Source organism: Podarcis melisellensis (genome assembly GCF_964234715.1).
Source record: "Podarcis melisellensis genome assembly, chromosome: 2".
NCBI lineage: Eukaryota > Metazoa > Chordata > Lepidosauria > Squamata > Lacertidae > Podarcis > Podarcis melisellensis.
In genome coordinates, this window is record NC_138529.1 from 22,979,985 (window position 1) to 23,002,155 (window position 22,171).

At 44.6% G+C, this 22,171-nt stretch overlaps 1 protein-coding gene and 1 long non-coding RNA gene across 4 annotated transcripts in view; one reads left to right on the plus strand and one right to left on the minus strand.

Moving 5' to 3' along the window:
* LOC309363599 overlaps positions 1 to 22,171 on the minus strand; it is a 184,481-nt gene that overhangs the window by 41,169 nt on the left and 121,141 nt on the right. The window lies entirely within an intron of this gene.
* Positions 1 to 22,171, plus strand: part of AXIN2 (axin 2) — a 49,389-nt gene that overhangs the window by 22,925 nt on the left and 4,293 nt on the right. For all 3 annotated transcript variants that reach the window (XM_081899626.1, XM_081899628.1, XM_081899627.1), the window contains exons 4-10: positions 1,333 to 1,435; positions 6,500 to 6,640; positions 7,014 to 7,522; positions 7,766 to 7,957; positions 8,279 to 8,509; positions 9,335 to 9,430; positions 12,554 to 12,721. In XM_081899626.1, coding sequence (XP_081755752.1) covers positions 1,333 to 1,435; positions 6,500 to 6,640; positions 7,014 to 7,522; positions 7,766 to 7,957; positions 8,279 to 8,509; positions 9,335 to 9,430; positions 12,554 to 12,721 — 1,440 coding nt within the window. The remainder of the gene's footprint in view (positions 1 to 1,332; positions 1,436 to 6,499; positions 6,641 to 7,013; positions 7,523 to 7,765; positions 7,958 to 8,278; positions 8,510 to 9,334; positions 9,431 to 12,553; positions 12,722 to 22,171) is intronic.

Consider the following 22,171-nt stretch of genomic DNA (forward strand, 5'->3'; position numbering starts at 1 on the left):
AAACACAGAGGGGGCAAACACAGGCAGTTCACATTCACAGGTTCAGCCCACATTGGGACTTACAGATCCCACCACTGGAAATTTCCACAATTCCTGCTTTCCATATTACAAAAGGAGTAGGGACAAAAGCCATACCACTCTGCCAAACAGCAGCTGTTCTTCCTGTTTTCAGTGCGCCATATGTAACAGTTAGATGTAAATGCTGGCAGGCAAAACCATATTCCAGTTTGCAATATGCCTTTTTAATCCTATTTGTATCCTAATTTACATGCATATACAGACACCGAAACGAGCAAACTCAGTAAAGAAATTATCAAGAGGGGGAGGCGTAGTAACCAGATTGCAGAAGTTAGGAAGCAGAACATATTGTCATTTTGCCCTGCAGGGTTGTTTTTGTTTTTGCACATAGAGATTTCTTTAGGCATAAGCTCTCTGCAACTTGGGGCCTGGATTTCTGAAGAAACACTTGCTTTTTGTATAGACCTGCTCATTTGCTAAGATAATTGGAGCAGGCTTTTCTGGTGGAGCTACTGCTAGTTGAGGTACAGGGTGTGACAACCCAACGGAGGGCCTTTTCTGTGTTGGCTCTTGGTTTCAACCGTGATGAACTTTTATGCAGGCCTTCCTGTTTATTCTGGCATTTGCTGGCTACTAATTCTAAGCTCAGAATAATATACATTGCTAGTTATGGAGGATGTAATTTGTCCGTGGTTTCTAATGTTTTAATATGTATCTGTTTGTACTGGAATGAATAAATATCATGCCACCATTCTGATTTTATCTGTACGATGTGTTGTTAGCCAGTCTAGGGTCCTTCAAGAGGAAAGGCAGAAGAATTGTTGTTGTTGTTGTTGTTAGGCGACTTCCAACATATATAAAAACATAATATTCTATGAACCACTCAAATATTATTCAGTTGATGAGCAGTATATATAAACTCTTAAAGTAAATAAAAGAATAAATGTTTTTCAGCGAAGTTTGACTGTGGAAGAGGAAGAAACCGTTTTGACACATGACTAGTTATCTGAAGGCCCAGCTCCAAGTTTGTGTAGGCCTGTGGGCAAAAGACAGCAGATTGGTCAAATACTCAGCCCATCAACCTGCCTCTCTGTTCTACAACCACCTACGAGAATCTCTGAAGTAGGGCTGTCAAATTCTCTTTTCTTAAATGAGTGAAGGAGGTGGAGTTTCAGGGCTGGAGTTTGAGCCAGTACTATTTAAGCACCCTTTTTGTTGTTGTTGGGCAGCGGGAGATGCTTCCATGTTTGTTTCATTGCATCTTAGCTGAGTACCTTGTTTGAAAAATAACAATTTGTATCCCTTTACTTCTAGTGATGGGATCCCTCCATACAGACTCGGGAGCAAAAAGCAACTCCAGCGGGAAATACATCGGAGCGTCAAGGCCAACGGTCAAGTTTCTCTACCTCACTTTCCAGTAAGTACTTGAGTTTGTTCAGGCGATAGAGAGAACCCATCAAGACTTACTTGCCCTAAAAGTGTGCTAAGCAAAACTGGGAAGAGAGAAGCCCCTAGAAATGGCAGTCTACCAAAATGCAAACACAACACGCTGGCTAATAACTGTTAGTAAATATATAATCGGCATGATGTCATTCAAAATATACGAATAAGCCACTTCAAAACTGTGTGTGTGTGTGTGTGTGTGTGTCTATATCTATCTATCTATCATCTATCTATCTATCTATCTATCTATCTATCTATCTATCTATCAATCTATCATCTATCTATAATACAACACATCTCACAAAATATACAAGTAACTGCAACTTGTTATATGTATCAGAGTCAAACAAAGATCACTTCATCAGCAGCTACATTATCCAGTGATACCCACTAGTATGATCTTCACTAGTATATATATTTCATTGATAATTATTCGCTGATAAAGACTTTATTCCGAAACAGTTGAACTATTCCGAATGCACTGTCCTTTCCAGACTTTTGTGAGACGTCTTCCTTTGAGAGACGGTTTGGTGTTCCTCGCTATTCATTGGTTGTTTGAATCTTTGTTTGACTCTGATACATATAACAACTTGCACTTGTATATTTTGCGAGATGTGTTGTATTAGATAGATAGATAGATAGATGATAGATAGATAGATAGATAGATAGATAGATAGATAGATAGATAGATAGATGATAGATAGATAGATGATAGATAGATAGATGATAGATAGATAGATAGATAGATAGATAGATAGATAGATAGATAGATAGATGATAGATAGTTTTGAAGTGGCTTATTTATATATTTTGAATGACATCATGCCGATTATATATTTACAAACAGTTATTAGCCAGCGACTTGCATTTGCATTTTTGTAGATTGTCACATTTTGCAACACAGGGGTTTGTGTTTCCTAGAAATGGCACAGCAGGCTCACTGCCCACATCCTATGAATGGTGCTTACCTGGGGCAACTGGACTCATCTTCACTGGAGGCAGTAGCGATGGAGTTCCACGCTTCTTCCAACCAGCATAAGGGGACATAGGAAACAGCCCTGTTTGTCCATCCAGCCTAGTTTTGTCTACTCTGATTGGCAGCAGCTCTTCGGGGTTTTAGGCCAACAGCCTTTCTTATCACCCGACTATCTGATACTTACTGTTTTTATTTTTACACTTGAGATGGAGGTTCTTCTGCATGCAACACACATCCTCTTTCATGGGGGCTATGTATTCTCTCCAGCTTTTTTGCTCTTTGTGTTCTATGGACATAAAAACCTCTCAGAGGCAAGATAGGCCATGTCATTAAGCTTCCTTCATAGTGTGGCGGCGGCAGTAGGGATTGAAGCCAATCTCTGTTCATATCTGAGCTACTTTGTCCAGTCATGGCACTTTGATAAGGCTATGCAATCTCTAGATGAATTTAGCCTTGATGCCTTTTTGAGCCATTCCTTGTTGTTGCTTGCTTCAATATAGGAGAGAGATGGAATGCTTATCCGTTGGGTGGTGTTTGGTTTGGCTTGGTTAGAATGCAAAGTTGCATCAGCCTAAAATAAAAGAAGAGGAAGGAATGTACAAGATGGTGGAAGACAGATCCAAGCATCCCTCCCTCCCTTCCTTCCTTCCTTCCTTCCTTCCTTCCTTCCTTCCTTCCTTCCTTCCTTCCTTCCTTCCTTGTATAGCTAAACAAGATACCAGGTGCCTTACACCAGCAGTTATCCAACATGTTTAGATAAGCTTCCTAAAAATGTACTTCCAGAGTTTCATTCCTGGTGCACGAGAAATTCTTTCTAGGTTTAAACCTGAAAGTTTTCCGCCTGCCTCTTTTCCCTCAATGTTTCCTTTTTGCTGGCTACGAAAAACCCGTATCCCTGTCACTCTGAGTACCATATGCTAAGGGCAGTGGGCAGGTCAAAAGGTTACCTGGCTGTTTCCTTCATACTCTGCCTTGTGAGCTTCTAGACTAGGTATGGGCAAGCCTGGGGCCAGGGGTAGACTTTGGTAATAAGACACCCTGTTGTTGTTTAGTCGTTTAGTCGTGTCCGACTCTTTGTGACCCCATGGACCAGAGCACGCCAAGCACTCCTGTCTTCCACTGCCTCCTGCAGTTTGGTCAAACTCATGCTGGTAGCTTCAAGAACACTGTCCAACCATCTCGTCCTCGGTCGTCCCCTTCTCCTTGTGCCCTCCATCTTTCCCAACATCAGGGTCTTTTCCAGGGAGTCTTCTCTTCTCATGAGGTGGCCAAAGTATTGGAGCCCCAGTCCTTTTCTTCTTCCAGTGAGTACTCAGGGCTGATTTCCTTCAGAATGGATAGGTTTGATCTTCTTGCAATCCATGGGACTCTCAAGAGTCTCCTGCAGCACCATAATTCAAAAGCATCAATTCTTCGGCGATCAGCCTTCTTTATGGTCCAGCTCTCACTTCCATACATCATTACTGGGAAAACCATAGCTTTAACTATACGGACCTTTGTTGGCAAGGTGATGTCTCTGCTGAGAGAGGACAAAATTGGGCGCCCCTCCTAAATATTCCTTATTTTCAGAAGTATTGAGTAGATACCCCTATACGTATAGGATGATGATGATTTCGTGTGTCCCCCAACTCTGCATCCTGTGGGGGCGGGGACCACCCGCACCAACCTAAATCCAGGCAAAAATGATGGGAGCTGTAGTCCCATAGTGTCCGAAGTGCCACTGTTACAGAAGCACCTGCCAAACAGTAGAATCCCAAGTGAGGAGGGTGGTCTTGCACTCAGGTCCTGCTTTTGCAGTCTTCTTATGCTGTCACATATCTTTTACCCCATTGGAAATTGGAGACTTGACGGATGTTTGATATGATCCTGCAAGACTTCTCTGTATGTTCTTTCTTGTTTCCATTTTCCTGTATGACTCCTTTTCCAATTTGACATACTTCCCCCCTCCCCACTGTGTTCTCTTTTCACACTGGCCTCCATGTGCCAAGCCACCATTGGAAAGATGAATTCTGGGTAGAACTCCCCCTCCTCATCCTCCTCCCAAACACTGCCTCTTTTCTGAGGACACTGAATATGGACTTGCCTTCTGGTATGTTTGCACCATGTTGATTAGCTCTGAAGAACTGATATGAAGTGTCCCCCCTCCTACCCATTTTAAGCCACATGAATGGAAGGCTAGGGGGGAAATGGGGGGGGGGGAGAGACTCTTCTTAAATCTCTCCCCTAACTTCCACATCTGCTTTCCACCCTTTCTTTCTTTTTTTCTAAAAAAAAAAAGGGATCATGCTTTGCATTTTCTGGTCTGCTCCAGGACGTCAAAGAGAGAGAAACACACCAGGAGAAATCCTGTGTTCATTGAAGTCACTGGGAGTTCTGCTATTTGTTTGAGCAGAGCCAGGATTTCTACCACCACTTACAACTTCTTGGCAGGAAATAGACATGCCAGCCTCTGCAAAGGAAAGAGGATATTTGTACCAAATATGTGCCTTCAAAAATTAAAAATAAATTAAAAAACCAGTGTTTTTTCTGCCTCTTGGGTTTCAAGGAAAGCAGCTAATCTGGTTCTATATGTTTTGGAAGGTTGGCTTGCCCTCTCCTTTAAAGTACAGAAGATTTGAGGGAGATGCTGGTGTGATTCTTCTAGCGAGGCATTTCTCTGCAAAACTGTTTACCCAGACAAGTGCTAACCTATCTTGTCTCATGATTTGTGTAACCAAATCCCTCTCCTTATGTAGTAGAGAAAACATTAGTAGATAGGTAGGTAGGCAGATTGATAATTTGAGGTGTACGGAGATGTTTTGTGTATGTGCGCGCTCTCTCTTTATTTATTTATTATATTTCCCTATCCCTTCCATAAAGAAAGTTCTATAGCCTCCGCTTGTAAATTAGATTATTTTGTCCTGGGGCGTGCAAATCGACTTTCTCTGTAAGGCAGTGCTTTGATCAGGGAACTGAATAGAGCCAGCTTGTGTAAGAGTGACAATTTCCAGCAGAGTGGCCTTTTTCTACCCTCACATCATTTCTGAAGCTAAGTGGTTGCAGGAGAGAGAGAGAGAGAGAGAGAGAGAGAGAGAGAGGCCCCACCTCATCTCATGGGTAGTATGTGAAAGAGCTGGCAGTTCGGCTTTCTGCTTTAAAAAATAAAAATACAATAAAATGTGTGTTTGTGTGTGCGTGTGCCTGCAGAATTTAAGGGTAAAGGCAAAAAGAAACGGAGGGGAGTACTTGTGGGGAGATGAGAGCAGCGATTGTGGGTGGGTGGGGGTCTTTCCTAGCTCCTTTTGGCAGAGATTCTCTCGCCTGCTTTTTTATATTCTACACTTGATTTGGAGATGTTCCCTTTTCCCTTGATAGATCTGCTTGAGGCAGCCACGCTCAGCAGTGTAGCACTGCTTGCCTGCAGCAGCTTCCTTCATTTTCTGTACAAAGAGATGGAGGGCAGGGAGAGGGGGGGAGTGAGAGAGAAAAAGAGAGAGAGAGGGAGATCTAGGACACTGTTGAGACAACACTACCTCAAAGGTGCCCAGTGTGTAGCCAGGAAATAAATTACCAGCACTTCTCTGATCTGCAACCGTTTGACTTCTCTTTTTCTCCCCCCCTCAGTTCCCTTCCCTTTCCCCCCCCCCAAACATCTTATTATATTTTTTTTTAATTTCCAACTCCTTTCTGTTTATACTCCACTTTTATTCCTTGAGTTAAAGTCTCTCCCTCCCACCTCGGAGTTTTTCATTTGATGTTTGACAACAGTCTTTGAAGATTTTCTACTTCAGAGTAGTTACTGATGGGCTGGTTGTACTACAGAGAGAACAAGCAGGGTTCCTCGGAGTGCGACCAACTGCTCCTGCCGAAGGCAAGCGCTATTGGGGAGAATGTCACTCCATGAGGCCGCGGCAACGGCTCATAAAAATCCAGAGCAGACCATGCCTGGTTGCGGACTCCTTTTCATCCAAACATGGAGACGCAACCAGCTGAACGGGGCCAGGAATGCCGCATGGGCTGAGCTGCCTCGGTTTCCGCCGCCTGCTAAACATGGCTCGCTGTTTTTGTCCCTGCTCTGTGTAGCGAACCCACCGCCTTCCTAAGGAAATGACCCCCGTGGAACCGGCCACCTTCGCAGCCGAGCTCATCTCTCGGCTGGAGAAGCTCAAGCGGGAGCAAGAGACCATGGACTGCTTGGAAGAGAGGCTGCAGCAAATCACAGAGGTAGGTGGATTAACCCTTTCAGGGGCGGACGCCTGCTGGGCTGCAGCCTCCCTTGGCTAGGAGGGGGGAGGGAGGGAAGGAGGGGGTAGCAGAGGCGGGGGTTCGAAGCGGGATGTTAAGAGATGGCAAGACCACGGGGCTTCTTCGTTCCTCTTCTACTTAGGGGCAAGCTGTTGATTCTCCTGCCTTTAAAACCCGAAAATGCAAATGATTCCCTCTTCCCGTTTTCTCTGCGTGCCTCTTGGTATTTAAAAGACAATAATGGACCTGGCCGCACCCCCCTTGTAGGTCTGTTATCTCCTCTACTGGAGCAGTTTCTCAATCACCCTTGTTCAGCTCTGCAGATGGATTGATTTGTGTTTTGCCCTTGAAGGATGAAGAGAAGGAGGGATCTGACGCACCTGCGGGCGCACAGCCTGGCCGAGAGGTTGGGGCCAATCAGCACCCGCAGCACCCCCTTGCCCTCTTGCCCTCCGGCAGCTACGAGGACGACCCTCAGGCAATCCTAGACGACCACCTCTCCCGAGTGCTGAAGACCCCGGGGTGCCAGTCACCTGGCATGGGCCGGCACAGCCCTCGCGCACGCTCTCCGGACCGCCTCCCCGGGGGCAAGTTGCTCCTTGCACCGGGCACAGCCTCGATCCCCACAGCCTGCACGCTCATCGGCAAAGGATTTATCACAAAGCAGACCACCAACCACGTTCATCACCACTACATCCACCACCACACCATTCCCAAGACGAAAGAGCAGATAGAAGCGGAAGCTGCCCAGCGAGTCCAGTGTTTATGCGCCGCCGGGGGCAGTGACTATTATTGCTACTCAAAGTGCAAAGGGCACTCCAAGGGGGTGGACCTCCCTATGGCTCAGCTAGAGCCGTTTGGGTAAGTTTCCTCTGGTGGTTGAGCATGGGGAACGGCAGGTGTCAAAAACTTGGCTATAGTGCTGTGACTCACGCCGTGCTCTGTAAACAATGGGTAGCTGTTGGTAGTTTATGAAATCGCAAAGAGCTGGGGATTACGGGGAAGAGGAGGAGAGCTGGGGTGCTGTGTGTTTCTGGCATAAGCTAGCAGAACGGCAAACAAGGAGCAATCTTAAGTGCTCTTCTCTTTTCTCTCTCACTGAAGCCTCAGCCGAACCGGGACACTACCCAAAAGGAACTGTAAGCTACCAGATGGCATCATTCTGCCAGGCGGAGAAGGAGGAGGGCTCTCCATACCACCAGGAATCCAGCTACCTGGAGGGGAGGCGGACCGCTCTCAGAATGTCTGGCAGTGGATGCTGGAGAGTGAAAGACAATCTAAGCACAAACCCCATAGGTAAATATAAGCTGTCTGCAACACTCTTGCTCCCGGTAAATATTTATCTATTACACAGCTGTCTATTTTTACAATCACTAAAAACAAATGGAGCTCTTTTGCTCCTCCGGTTTAATATGAAAGCTGTTCTGCGGAACCAGAAAAACCACAAAAATGTCATGTTTTTGGCAAGAGCCCCTTTTCATGTTATGACAGACTTTTTCTTTTCTTTCTTTCTTTTTTTGGGAGAGTGAGTGCACAGAACAGAAGCTGCTATTAAACTCATATTTTCCAGCTTTTATAACCTTGTTCCTTCCCTCTCCCCTGTCTTCTTCTCTGCAGCACACAAAGCACAAAGAAGGCCTACAATTCGGAGTCCACCAGAGGCATGCCTGGCGAGCGCCCGGCCCGTCACCACCTCTGGGGGAGCAGCAGCCACCCGCGTGTTGCTCAGCCCGCCCACCCTTTCGTCCAGGATCCTGCCATGCCCCCGCTGACGCCGCCTAACACTCTGGCCCAGCTGGAGGAAGCTTGCCGCAGGCTAGCGGAAGTGTCCAAGCCACAGAAACAACGGTAACCTTCCTACAGGTTGGGTGCTGGGGTGCCTCTTTACTGCCCTTACTGCAACATAGGTGCAAAAAGGTCTTGCACATGTGAACATTATCTTCAAAAGTTGAATGTTTTCACTTCCTTATCAGATAGCTGATGGTTTGTGGCAAGAAAATAAAGCAAATTGGGCTATGTTCTTGCAGGCTCGTGTCTGGTGGTCAGTCCTGAGAATGAAAGATGGGAAGGATGTGATGCTAATTCATGCGGTTCATTTAGCCCTCTTGGAGGGGTGACTTGGGGCTGAAGCACAGCGGCCACCTCTTTGCCCCCTCCCCGACCTTAACGCTTTTGTCATTTTGGAAGGCTCTTTCCAGTCCAGTTTGAGCTTCACGCAACCCTTTTTAAGATGGAGAAGAAACAAAACTTCTTAACAGCTGTAAAAAAACCCACACAGTAGCTTTATTTGTAAATCCCCTTGCAAGTTAATGCCATTTTAGTTTGGCTGTCTTCATCCTAGTGGAAGTTTATGGCACTGCAGGTGATGTGAAGGTCTGGTGGTGCAAAGCCACAAAAGGCCTAGCCATTAAACGGAACATTGCCTTAGAAATTATAATCTCCCGTTCTTATCATAAACAATTAGAATATTGAACTCTGCCCTTGTTTGTTTTTCTTAAACCTCTTGTGGAAGTGAATCCGGTTACTTGGCCAAAGAGCCTTACTGTCTTTCACTGGAAAACTCAGGCATAGTTGTAATTGTCTGCCCTGGATATTAGATATACTGGTGGGATTTTGACATCCTTAATCATTCTTCCCTTTCTCTGCTCCCCCTCCCCGCTTTTCAACCTTTAGATGTTCAGCTTCGAGTCAGCCCAGGGATCGCAACCACTTGACTTCTGTATCAGGAGGAAACAGTCCTTTCTGCAATGCAAGCGTAGCGGCAGAAGAGTGAGTGTTGCCATATGCAACATCTAGCTTTGGATATCATTCATTACCTTTCAAAACTTGTGTTTTATCAGTGGGGTGGTGCTTTGAAAATGTAATCTTTCCGTGGCAGCTAATGCTTGGTCTTTCCTCTTTTGAGGGGGGTGAAAACAGAACAAAACATTTTTTTTTCCAAATCTTGTCTTCTGATTTTTTTTATTTTTTTAAAAAAGCTTGCATTCCTGTAAAGTGGACAAAGATTGGATTAGTCTAATTACAGGATAGTTCCTTTTAACAAGAAATCTGCTACAGTCTAAATAATTAAAGTTTTCTTTCTTACGCTCTTCATCTTAAGCAATGAGCAATGTTTGAAGTCCAGGCTAAGCCACCTGACTGTAGCCTTTCATTTTTAATTGGTTGACCTTAAGTCCACCAGCTGTCTGTGCGAGTAGCTTTTTTTCTCTTCCTGAAGCCACTCTACAAAGACTTGGAACAAATTAGGAAGAGTAAATTACTGTGGAGTAACACTTTGTGACCTTTTGACATGCCAAGTCAATGTTGCCTCAGAAGTTGCCTGCATGGCATTCAAAGCGGCGTTGCTATTCTGCTGAGTAACTGAGTTGTTTGTTATTCCCTAAGAGGGTCGATCTTCCTTGGGAGTCCCAAGGTGTGCGGAGAGCTTAGCTATCTGCTGCTCTTGCCATTGGCTCCACAACATCATGGCTCCAAAAATCTGCTTGACTGTAACTGCACCACAGAATCTGGTGCAACAGGCAGATCTCTTACCTGGACACAGCAGTTTTTAATATGCATGTGTTGGTACACATAATGAGCAGCTTTCTAATTCACATCAGTGTAGAAGAAAGTGTTTGCCTTGACACGGAAGTGAATTGGAAACCTCTGCTCATGTGAAGCTTTGGATTTATTTTATTTATTTAGTAAGAGATTGCTATACCATCCTTCTCTCTCTCTCACACACACAAGTCGCAGGGCAACTTACAAAAGATAAGGCAATAAAAAAAAAATAAGCAAAAAGATTTTTTAAAATGTATAACTTAATTTAACCATGTATAACTTAATTGACAGCATCATAAAAATGGCTTAACCATTCCACCTCTAAAAGCTTGACAGAAAGAGTGAGTTCTTATCTGCTGTCTAAAACAATATAAAGTTGAGAGGTCATTCCGCAGATATGGGGCCACCACCAAAAAGGTGTGTGTGTGTGTGTGTGTGTGTGTGTGTGTGTAGACAAGATTGTATTCCACATTGTTGTAGAGGCTTGGAAATCAAGTTAGTTTCCAGAAGGATAACCATGTTAGTCTGTTGCATTAAAAACAAGGAGATCATTGATAAAATGCAACAAATTGGTAAAATGCAGTTCAAAACACATAGATGAAGGCTTAAAAATCTAACCACTGCTGAAAGAAAGTCCAGAAATTCAGCATGGAAAAATACAGAAGCTTCACAGGCAACTAGTTTCAGAAGATGTTCTCCATCAATTTATATTACTATAAATCCATGGAGAATAACACTGCAGTTTCTTAGTTGGTTCTGACTGAGTTTAATTCTTCATCCACAATACCTGAATGACCACCTTTCCCCATATGATTTGGCCCAGATCCTGCGCTCATAATCCTGGACCCCTTCATAAGAGGTCCAGAAGGCACCATCGCATATCTTTAGGTGCAAGGCAAAAAAATTTCCTCTGCAGCCAGGCCTTTGGTCTTTAACTATCTATGGCCTTTTAGAAGTGGGCAAGATGTTTTTAATGTATTTCTTTTTTCTTTTGGCTCTAACATATCTATGTGGGTTCATTGCCTGCATGTTTGGTTGTAAATTGCTTTGGGTTGCCTTGGGCAACCGCCAAATTTAAATAGCAGCAACAACAGCAACTCCTTCTGAGAAGGTTACAGAGTGCTGGGAACAATAGTGGAAAGTTTCCTCAAGGGCTATCTTTTCTCAGAATTCACCTGTATACCGTTTAGTTCCTAAGAAGTCTTACACAGTCCTGAGAGCTCAGTAATTCAGCTAAGCTCCCCAAAGGAACAAACACTCTAGTTGTCTATGGCAAAGTGAACCTGGCTGAGAAGTGGCTAGAAAGCACCTCAGCCAGACTCCATGTAGTTGAACTGAACCATTGCATACATGGGGAGGGCTAAAGCTCCAGTGCTCAACTTCCCCCATTTGGCCTATTCTGTTGGTGTCTGGAAATGGACAGCAGGGTTGTGGTTGCTTTTAGGTTGATAAAGGAATGACTTGACTTGACCAAGCTCATACAACATATAAACAACAAATTAGAGGTGGGAATGAGACTGACATTGTGCTCCAAGGAGCGTTGCCATGTGGACCAAATTGACTTGAGCCTATAAAGCAGGGATGAGACACCTGTGGGCCTCTGGATATTTCTGGACCACATTTCTCATCATCCCTGCCCATTGGCCATGATGGCTGGAGCAGATGGGTATCGGCGTATGGAGGATGACAGGCAATATCAGAAGGTGGGGTAGGGCAATGGCACTCACCTGACCCCTGGCTGCCTCTGTTGTTGCTGCATATTGGAACAGAAAGGGGGAGGTTGGCAAGGCGCAAAAGCACTGGTGTGAGTAGCAGGTTAGTTCCACTGGTGCGTTTGCACTGCACCAGCCTCACTTCTACCTTGCTCCCTCTCCATCCCTGTATGCAACGGCTACATGGGCATTAGCAGGTTAGGCGAGTGCCCGCCCCCCACGCTGCCATCCACTATAGGCCACAGGTTCTACAACCCCAACTGTAAATCTTTAGGCCACAAAACATGTTCAGTGGCTAGTTTGAGATTTTTACATGGGTTTCAGGTTGGCAATTAAAGCTTGTGCATTTCCGGGTTCAAACCTCCACAAAGTATGCTGGTTTTGCCCCTTGGCTTTAATGCTCTGTGTTTAAATGCAAACCCCATTCCTCTAACCATCCACTGGTAATGTTTATCAGGCATGGAGACTTTCGGAGTTTGGTGTACTAATAGATATCAAGTGTATGCATTTATTTTACTATCCAGCTAATATAGGTGGTTAGGTGACTATATATGCTCCTCATGAAGTTGTGCTCTCTGACTATGGCATAAATGCTTTCTAAATAATGTCTATTTCTTTCCTCCCTTCTTTTATGTTTCAGTCACAAAGAACCAAAGAAACTCCCTGTTGCTCACTCTTCCCAGCCTAGTGAGTTGGTTGTCACTTATTTTTTCTGTGGAGAGGAAATTCCCTATAGGAGGATGTTAAAGGCCCAGAGCCTGACACTTGGGCACTTTAAAGAGCAGCTGAGCAAGAAGGGAAATTATAGGTAAGCATATTTGTGGTTTCTTTCTTCTTCTTCTTCTTCCCTTGTGTTTGCAGAGACCGTGTGCCAAAATAACCAAAGAGATATTTCTAAGCATCCTCCCACAAGGAAAGGCTTTTGATGGTTGGCTGCAACTTTGTTCACTAGTCTGTCTGAGTTTCTGCTGTCCTCTTTGTATTTACCCACCAAACCAATAGTAGTTAAGAGGTGGATTGGTTGCTCCAGCAACCAGACTAGGCCTCACCTATATAGATAGACTATATAACGATGTTGTCAGCGCAGTTTCCTTTCACAAGTGGATGAGCCACAGTCTAGCGTAATAGGTATTCATTCATTCTGAGTTCATTCCCTGGCTATTGCTGCTGCCTTAGAAGTGCTTCTGGTTTTGTTTGTAACAAGTAATTTGATTTCCCTGCAATCGATTTCTCTGTAGCTAATTATTCCCTCTTTGCAGTTTGCAAAATGTAAATAATCAGCTTCAGAGTAATCAGCTGCTGACGGGAGTAATGTTTATTGCGCATGTAAGTGCTTCCTACGAGATCACAGCTATGTGTCTCTATTTGCAAGGGAGGTGATAGCGTCTGAAGTGTGTTCTTCCTTTGGTTAGGTGATTCTGGGGTTTGTTTTGCACAAGGCTATGTAAGCAACTAAGCCTTAAATCAAAGTCCTGCTTGCCCATGGAAACAGACTAAAATGATAAACCCTAATTTGTGACTAGAAATAAGCCACTTTGATTTATTGTACTTGGTACGCTATTTGCTGAAGGTATAGGGCACAAACCGTGTGAGGAGAGGTGTAGGTTTCACAGAATGTACTGCAAACTAGATGCTACGAAATCAATATTGTAGTATTGAGTGAAGATTTTAGATCCTGAGGTACATATCCATCTCTTGGACAGTACATAGGATCAACCGGACATGCAGCTCACATTTCCTCTGTTGGCACGTCCTGTGTAAATACCCAATGTGTGAATGTGCCTTTAGTGAGATACGCCTTAAGTTGAGATTCCTGCATTGTAAGGGATTGGACTAGATGACCCTTGGGATCCCTTCCAGCTCTACAGTTTTATTGTATGATTCTATGTGCATTTGGAATTTGTGTTGCCAAATGTCCCTTAGTCAGGCAAACCCACTGCTCACATTATACCCACTTCTCACATTAGCCAAGGTGTGAATGTCTGTAGCTGGCAGGACTGCGACAGTGGGAAATGTATGAGCATCAGTGGAGGGGCTCAAAACCCAGATTGAAAGCTGTGGATTCATTCTACCGCAGGACCATATAATTACGCACATAGCTATTGTTTTCCTCCCTACCCTTTGTTACTCTTAACCTCCTGATCCTCTGTGTCTTCTCCACTCAGAGTTGCCCTGGTGCACTTGAGTTTTTGCCAAAAGCTCACAACATGCCATTGGTTCCTTTGGAAAACTTACTGCTTTAAAGCAGGGGTAGGGGGTCTTGTTCTGCTCCAGACATTGTTGGACCATCACCAACCATCAGCCCCAGCCAGCATGCCCAATGGTCAGGGGTGATAGGGGTGCAGTCCAGCAGCATTTGGAGAGCCACCCCTGCCTTGATGTGTTTTCTGTGTTATGAAGACATGCCCTGCCTATGTATTAAGGTCCTCATTGGAAGCTGTCCATCTGCCATCAGAGGAGAGGCAGGAAGCAATCCAGGATAGGGCCTTTTGCTGTTACTGCCTGAGGAATGTGTGCTCTAGGGAGGCTTGCCTGGCAACCAACTCTGTCTTTATCCTTTTGCCCTGCTTTTTTCTTTTTATTCCTCCAGGTTTTCAGCACATTGTAGCTTTACTCTGATGTTTTTTATCTGGCTTCTGTAGCCATTTGTTGGTTATCACTCTGGGTTGTTTGTGGTGTTTTTTTTAAATCACTCTGAATCGCTTTGAATCTGGTGCCCATACCAGATGGAAAGCAGAATATAAACGTGTGAAATCACAGCATATAAAGTCCATCCCTACGGGGCAGCACATATGCTACCAAAGTGGTGTGTTTGCTGATGGGAATGCAAACTAAAACTCTCCAAGGGGCAACCAGCATGTGGCAGGCAGTATCCATGTGGTTTGAGCTGCCAGTGCTTTTCTTCCTTGCTTCCTCAGACTGAAAATGACAGATTTCCCTGTATGGACAGCTGTTGTGCAAGTGCATGCATAGCTCAGTTGGTTTGAGCGTGGTGCTGATAATGCCAAGGTTGCAGGTTCGGTCCCCGTAAAGGACAGTCTGCGTATTCCTGCATTGGCAGGATTGGACCAGATGATCCTCAGGGTCCCTTCCAACTCTACAATTCTATGAAGTGGTGGCTGAACACACCAAGGAGAAGTTATTGTTCATTTTGGGTACCTGGTAGCATTGGGAATCACAGGTGGGGAGAATGTTGCTTCACTCAGGCCCTGCTTGTGGGCTTCCTACAGGCATCTGGTTGGCTACCGTGAGAGCAGAATGATGGCCTAGATCAGGGGTTGTCAACCTGGTCCCTACAACCCACTAGTGGGCTTCTCAGGATTCTAGGTTGGCGGTGGGGGGGGGTTCTATGGTACAAGCTGAATCCTCCTTCCATCGAGCACTGGTGGGCGGTAAGGAAATTTTACCATCAAGAAAGATGCATTAGTGGGCAGTAGGTATAAAAAGGCTGACTACCCCTGGCCTATGGGACGCGGGTGGCGCTGTGCATTAAACCACAGGGCCTAGGGCTTGCCAATCAGAAGGTTGGCAGTTCGAATCCCCGTGATGGGGTGAGCTCCCATTGCTCGGTCTCTACTCCTGCCAACCTAGTAGTTTGAAAGCACGTCAAAGTGCAAGTAGATAAATAGGTACCACTCCGGTGGGAAGGTAAACGGCATTTCTGTGCACTGCTCTGGTTTGCCAGAAGCGGCTTATTCATGCTGGCCACATGACCCAGAAGCTGTACGCCAGCTCCCTCAGCCAATAAAGTGAGATGAGCGCCGCAACCCCAGAGTCGGTCACGACTGGACCTAATGGTCAGGGGTCCCTTTACCTTTACCTTACCCCTGGCCTAGATGGTACATTCAGCTGATCAAGCAGAGCTCTCATGTAAACTTGATTGTAGAACTCAATGAACATAGGCCCTTTTTTCACTGTGATGTCCAGTCCGCTGATGCCAGTTTTACGGAATGGATCTATGCTCCCCACCACCAATCTGAGTGTAGGCTTTTCGTAAATTGCCTTAATATGTTTTCATGATGAGCATAGAGGAAAGCATAGTAGGGCCTGCATCTCTTGTACATAGCAAACATAGGCCCAGATTTAACTAATCTGGTGTGCTAGTGGATGCCGGCTCAAGGGCTCCTGCTAGCACAGCGGGGCTTCCCCCTCCCCTCCAAATCCAGGGTTTGAAATTAGCAGGGCGTCGGGCGCATTTTGTGCCTAAAGATTCTCCATTTGCGAGCACCTCAAAAATTCTTAAGTGCCATATTTCACGCCTGGAAGACACTCAAGGATTGCTGAAATGTATGTGCTTTGAAGCCTCGGAGTATATGTTAAGGATAGACAATATGTTAAGGAGTATAACAATAAAGAGTACAGCGGTACCTTGGGTTAAGTACTTAATTCGTTCTGGAGGTCCGTTCTTAACCTGAAACTGTTCTTAACCTGAAGCACCACTTTAGCTAATGGGGCCTCCTGCTGCTGCGCTGCCAGAGCACGATTTCTGTTCTCACCCTGAAGCAAAGTTCTTAACCTGAGGTACTATTTCTGGGTTAGCGGAGTCTGTAACCTGAAGCATATGTAACCTGAAGTGTATGTAACCCAAGGTACCACTGTAGAGTGTTTTGAAAACCGAAGTACGGTACCAATATTTTTTGTTGTAAACACAAAATTAAAACATGTATTCATAATTTATGCTAAGAAGGTGATATTAACAATGTGTCACTTATGTGAATTGCGTATTAACGCATGCTTATCAGAATGATTAAAAAAATGTTGTCGACCGCCTGGGGCAACTAGACATTCTGTTTTGGCACCCACAGGTCAGGTTCTAGAAGCCATTTGGCTCCTAGCTTTTCTACCCCAGTTTCTAACACTGTTCAAATCTGCTCCCCATCCCGTCCCAAGCACAAAAAAATTCAGGACCACACTCTAAGGGAAACCTAGATTTCTGTTTGCATACCATGTCTCTGTGGCATACACTGCCATGAATGGAGTGGAGACATGGGTCTGAAAACATATAGTGGAGATGCAAAAGTCCCAGGGGCAGGGAATGAAAAATTCTATTTTAACCCCCCCCCCCGTGTTTTTCCTCATTTCCCTTCAATTAATTTTTTTTTAAAAAAAATAGGGATCGTGAAACACTTTCTTTTACAATGATGAACAAAATGTTTAAGACAAGGTGTTCATCTATTCACTCCCCCTCCCAAATGATTTCTAAAAGTGTGCAACAGGAAAACCTTTATGTAAGACTATGTACAGTATCCCATCGTTACAATTCCTGTGTTAAGTCCTCATCTGTCAACTGCGAGTGCCAGTGGCGTAGCGTGGGGGGTGCAGGGGGGGCCGGCCGCACCGGGCACAACATCTGGGGGTTAGGGTTAGGGGGCGCAAATCCATGGGTTAGGGGACGCAAATTACTTGCCTTGCCCCGGGTGCTGACAACCCACGCTACGTCACTGGCGAGTGCAACTCTCACCTACAAGAGCAAGATGCATCTCTGTCTCTTGGAAGGCACTCCCATTGTCACAAGAGAAGGAAGAAGGTTCTGAGGCCTCTTTTGATCATGGCCTTCCTCTTGTTGGAGTAGTTGGAAGCGGGAGAAAGTAGAGAGCGACAAAATTTTGTTGCCGTTCAGTTCACACTGCTTGGGGAGGGACACACCCCAAAACACCTTAATAAATTCAATTGTTAATTATTGTCTGGATGAACTGTAACTTTTAATATACCAGATATGATAATTATATGGTAGACCAATATACATAATGCATAAAGTTACAAAGTGACTTTTGATATGCAAAGTAGTTCATTCCCCATTTATCCCCAAATTTCCCTTCTTCCCTGACAAAACCCTCCCTCCTCCAATGACTTCAAAATTTCCAGAATTTTTTAGATCTCTTAAGTAGACACAAAGCCAGGGGCCTTGAATTTGCTTACTGTGTATTTTATGGAAGTCAGTGATGGGAAAATCAGCACCGGATCATTCTGATAACCTCTGAAGAACTCCTAGAATGAAACTGATGATGCTTAGCTGAGGTTGTTACCTTTCCTATAGGACAGAGGTCAGCAAGGTTTACCTCACCTGGGCCGGTTCACTCCAGTGGAGATCCCTTCATGGGCTGGATCATGTGTGCGCACCTGTGATTTCCGCCATCTGCACATGCGCAGACGCGATTTCCGGCGCCATGGAAGCAAGTCCCCGCGCTGCGCTGTGGCGGTTTAGCGCAGTGCGGGGGGACTCGCTGAGCGAGTGGCTCAGGGGCCGGTTAAACGACCCCCATGGGCCACTTGTGGCCCATGGGCCTTAGGTTGCCGGCCCCTGCTATAGGATCGCGCTGTAACTGTGGTTAGAGCATTTTAAAGTGACAGATAACTTTGGGCTTATTATTTCTTTGACTTTTGTACGCAGTGTGTACAAAAGGAGCTGAGGCCAAAGACCAGTGGAGAGAGAGAGAGAGAGAGAGAGAGAGAGAGAGAGAGAGAGAGAGAGAGAGAGAGAGAGATATGATAGACATACTGTACAAGATTCCCATATATATATATTGAGGGGAGGAATTTTGTACAGACCCAAGGTGAAACTAATTATCTGAATGTGTTGCTCCCTCAGGGGATCATTTTGATCCAAGCTTTGATTATTATTATTTGGGGGTGAGTGGGTGGGTTGGGGGGAGAAGAGGGGGACGAAGAGCGAAGCTGCAGGTGACCTTCAAGGAACAGGGCCATATATATATACTGCCCAGAGTTGCAGGCATTGCTGAGGGGAAGGATTGGCTTGGTTGCTCTGGTCACATCTGGCATTGATTTTGTTCCAAGGCACACTTAATAAGCATGTCTTTGAAGCCTGTGCCTTTCATTTTTAACACACAAAGGCATGCATAAATGGTTGACACTCAAAATTCTTTATTGAACGAGTCAGTCTGCAACAACGTAGGTACCTCGGGTTTCTGCTGGGGTACTCTTCAGCTGAGGCGGTGTGAACTCAGGGGTGGGTATGTGCCTTTGTTGATTGTTTTTAGGGGAAATATTAGGAGGCGATATAATAGTCTTGGAGTTTCTCTCTCTCTCTCTCTCAACACACACACACTCACACAATATCAGAAGCATGCCCTTACACTTAGCAAACACACAGTCTCTCTCTCTCTCTCTCTTTTATTCACTCTGCGTAGTGTTGGGTAACATGGCAGTAGTTCAGAAAAAGAGCAGTAACTCCAAGCCTTGTAGACTGTATGGGTGCCAGATGTAGAAAAAGCGGGTGGGGGGTGGGGGGAGAGACATGCAGCAGAAGAGGGGGAGAGAAAGAAAGCAAACCTTGCCACATTTTTTCAAAAATTGTTTCAATGGAGAGAGTCCCCCCTCCACAAGCAAATAAGGACCTCCTGATGTGTTTTAAGAGGTTGTGGGGGGGGGATATTAGTTTGCATTCTCCTTCACCAAACCCCCCACCTCCCCCCCTTTTGCACTTCTCTGTGAGAAATAAGGTTGTAGTTATGGAAAAGGTCAGTGTGTGGAGCTCCCCCCCCCCTTTTTCTTCTTTCTTTCAAGAAAATAAAAATGTGGCGTTCAAACAAAGAATTTTGTCAACGCTGCCAGAGTTTTAAGATCAAGGGGGAAGTTATTGCTACAGCTGTTTATCCTCTTGGAAAGGAGGAGATAAAACGGAGTGAAAGTCCTTTTGTGCCTCATTCAAAGTTTTTTCCCCCCTCCCTCCTCATTTTTCCTCTCTGGCCTGCTAGCTTGAGGGATTCTAGAAGGAAGTTTCATTGTATTTTGGTTTTGGATCAGCAAAAGGAAGGCTGGTCGGTGGGAGAATTTTGGCCTCTTCTGAAGTAAATGGATTTTGTTACATCCATGGGTTCATCTGAAAGTGACAAAAAAAGTCCGATGACTGAACAGTTTTCCTTTTCTAACTTGATTAAGAGACCCATCTTGTTATCTCCCTAATCAAAGTCAGATAAATAAAACCTCCTGTCAGATAAACCAGTCTCTTGTTGGTATGTTCAGAGGTCTTAAATATCAAAGCAAAAACGGGTGCTCGAGTAGATCCCTAGCCAAAGAAAGTTGCTTTATAAGAGGGAATTCAAAGTTGAGGGGATACTTAAATAAAAATGGTAGAAAATGTGACCAAGCTGCCTTTCCTTTGAATATACTTAGTTACTTTAAGACTTGGGTGGTGCTTGTTGGTGTTTTCCCCTTAAGGCTGATCAGATAAGAATATTTCCTTGCCTGTGACTGCATGGCAAAAGAGAGCTCCTTGGAAGAGGGCGAGAGATCAGCCTGGGTGCAAGGAGTTTGTGTGTGTGTGTGTGTGTGTGTGTGTGTGTGTGTGTGTGTGTGTGGTAGTAGACAAGCAGGCTCCCGAAATGCTAACCCTCTGAATGGAAGGCCTTCATTTTGTGCATATGCAATTAAGCAGCCTGAGAAGGAAGAATGCTGGAAGGGGGGATAAAAGGAACCTTTAATCAAGAAGCTGAACGGTCTAATTCAGGATAATAGAGGGGTCCTTACTGTTTGACACAAGAGGGGAAGGGGCGCTATTTTTTAATTTTTTTTGTCTGCATGAGCACTGGCTTCGTGATCTAACGATCCCAAGCCTGAAGAAAGGGAAAGCGGGACACTCCTGCTTGACCTTTCTGTGTCAAATATTGCAATCTAAGCCAAGATTGCTCATTACGCAGGGGGCCACTCGGAAATATCGAAGCAGAGATGTAGCAATCTCTGTCCTTTTTTAAAGTGTTGTTCTGTTTTTGGATGTTCTTCTTTGGAATGTGTCAGCAGTTTGGAGCTTTTACTAAAAAAGAAAAAGGAAAAAACAACAACAGGCCTCAAATGAAATATTCCCGGTTTTACAATGTCTAACATTTCTCTCTTCTTCAAAATCCACTTTGGTAGAAGTCTCAAAATTGTAGGAGCGGCGCTGTATAAAGTTTAGTCATATGGCTAAATCAGAAATAATGTGTTTTGTTTTGGATTTTTATTTCCTTAAATCAGATGCTTGGCCAGGGAGAAACTTTGCATTCCTGCTGCCAATATCTGTAAGTGGTTTAAAGAACTGTCCCAAAGGTGCCTCCTCTTTAAAAAAAAATTATTAAGTGGTACATTCAGTTTGCTTTTTTGCCCTTCTTTTGTTTTTCCAAGAGCTTTCCTCTTAAGTTGCATTTATATGTCCAGAGTGTGATATGTCCAGTCTAAATTGTGTAGATCTTTGAGCTGTGGAAGCTTAGCTTGGTTTGGGAGGGCAGTTCACTGCTGTAGGGCTTGTTCTCATGGAGACTGCTTTGTCAAAATATATGTGGTTGAGCAAAATCAGTGGTGCTGGTCTCGCAAATGATAAAAGACAAGATTGTGGGCGTTGATATAAACCCAGGGGTCAGCAACCATGGGCCAGTCCACCATCCCTCAGACCATATGGTGGGCCAGACTATGTTTTGGAAAAAAAATATGAACGAATTCCTATGCCCCACAAATAACCCAGATATGCATTTTAAATAAAAGGGCACACTCTACTCATGTAAAAACCACACTGATTCCCAGGCTGTCCACGGGCCAGATTGAGAAGGTGATTGGGCCACATCTTGCCCACGGGCCTTCGGTTGCCTACCCCTGATATAAACTGAGGGGGTAAGCCAGACATTTCCTGATATTTGAGAACCATGGTGCTGCAATCACCTCGTTGTGGTCAGAATTGAACTTGCACTTCCACGTTCCAGTAAAGCAGATTTACCTCCCATTTCAGGGCTTCAGTTCACTGACTCTTCTTTCCCATCTGCTTGTACACAAAGATTTATAGAGCACTTTAAGCACAAGTTGTGCCCACGACTTACAAGAGGGTTATGTTCTGGGGATCACACCTAAAGCCATAATTATGTATAGTCAAAACGCTTTGAGTAAATGGCAGGTGGGATTTCCAAAGTCTTTTTTCCTGGATGGGACACCCGCCTCATTTCTGCCCCCTTTTTAATTTTTTAAACATTTCTGCCTAGTGCGTAAAGCTGAATGTACACAAGTGAAATGCACCTAAGTTTGTGGGTATACTGTACATAACAAAATTAACACAATAAAACACAGCAGAAATCCCAAAGCCTGTTTCTTACCCACAGATAAATAAAACTTTTAAAAAGCAAAGGTATACAACTAAATAATACGTTCTGTGAGGGTTTGCTGAAATAATAATAATAATAATAATAATAATAATAATAATAATAATAATACCAATATAGCAAGGATGCTGATAATGCAGTGTCATTTTAAAGTGGTCTATTGCAAAACTTTGACACAG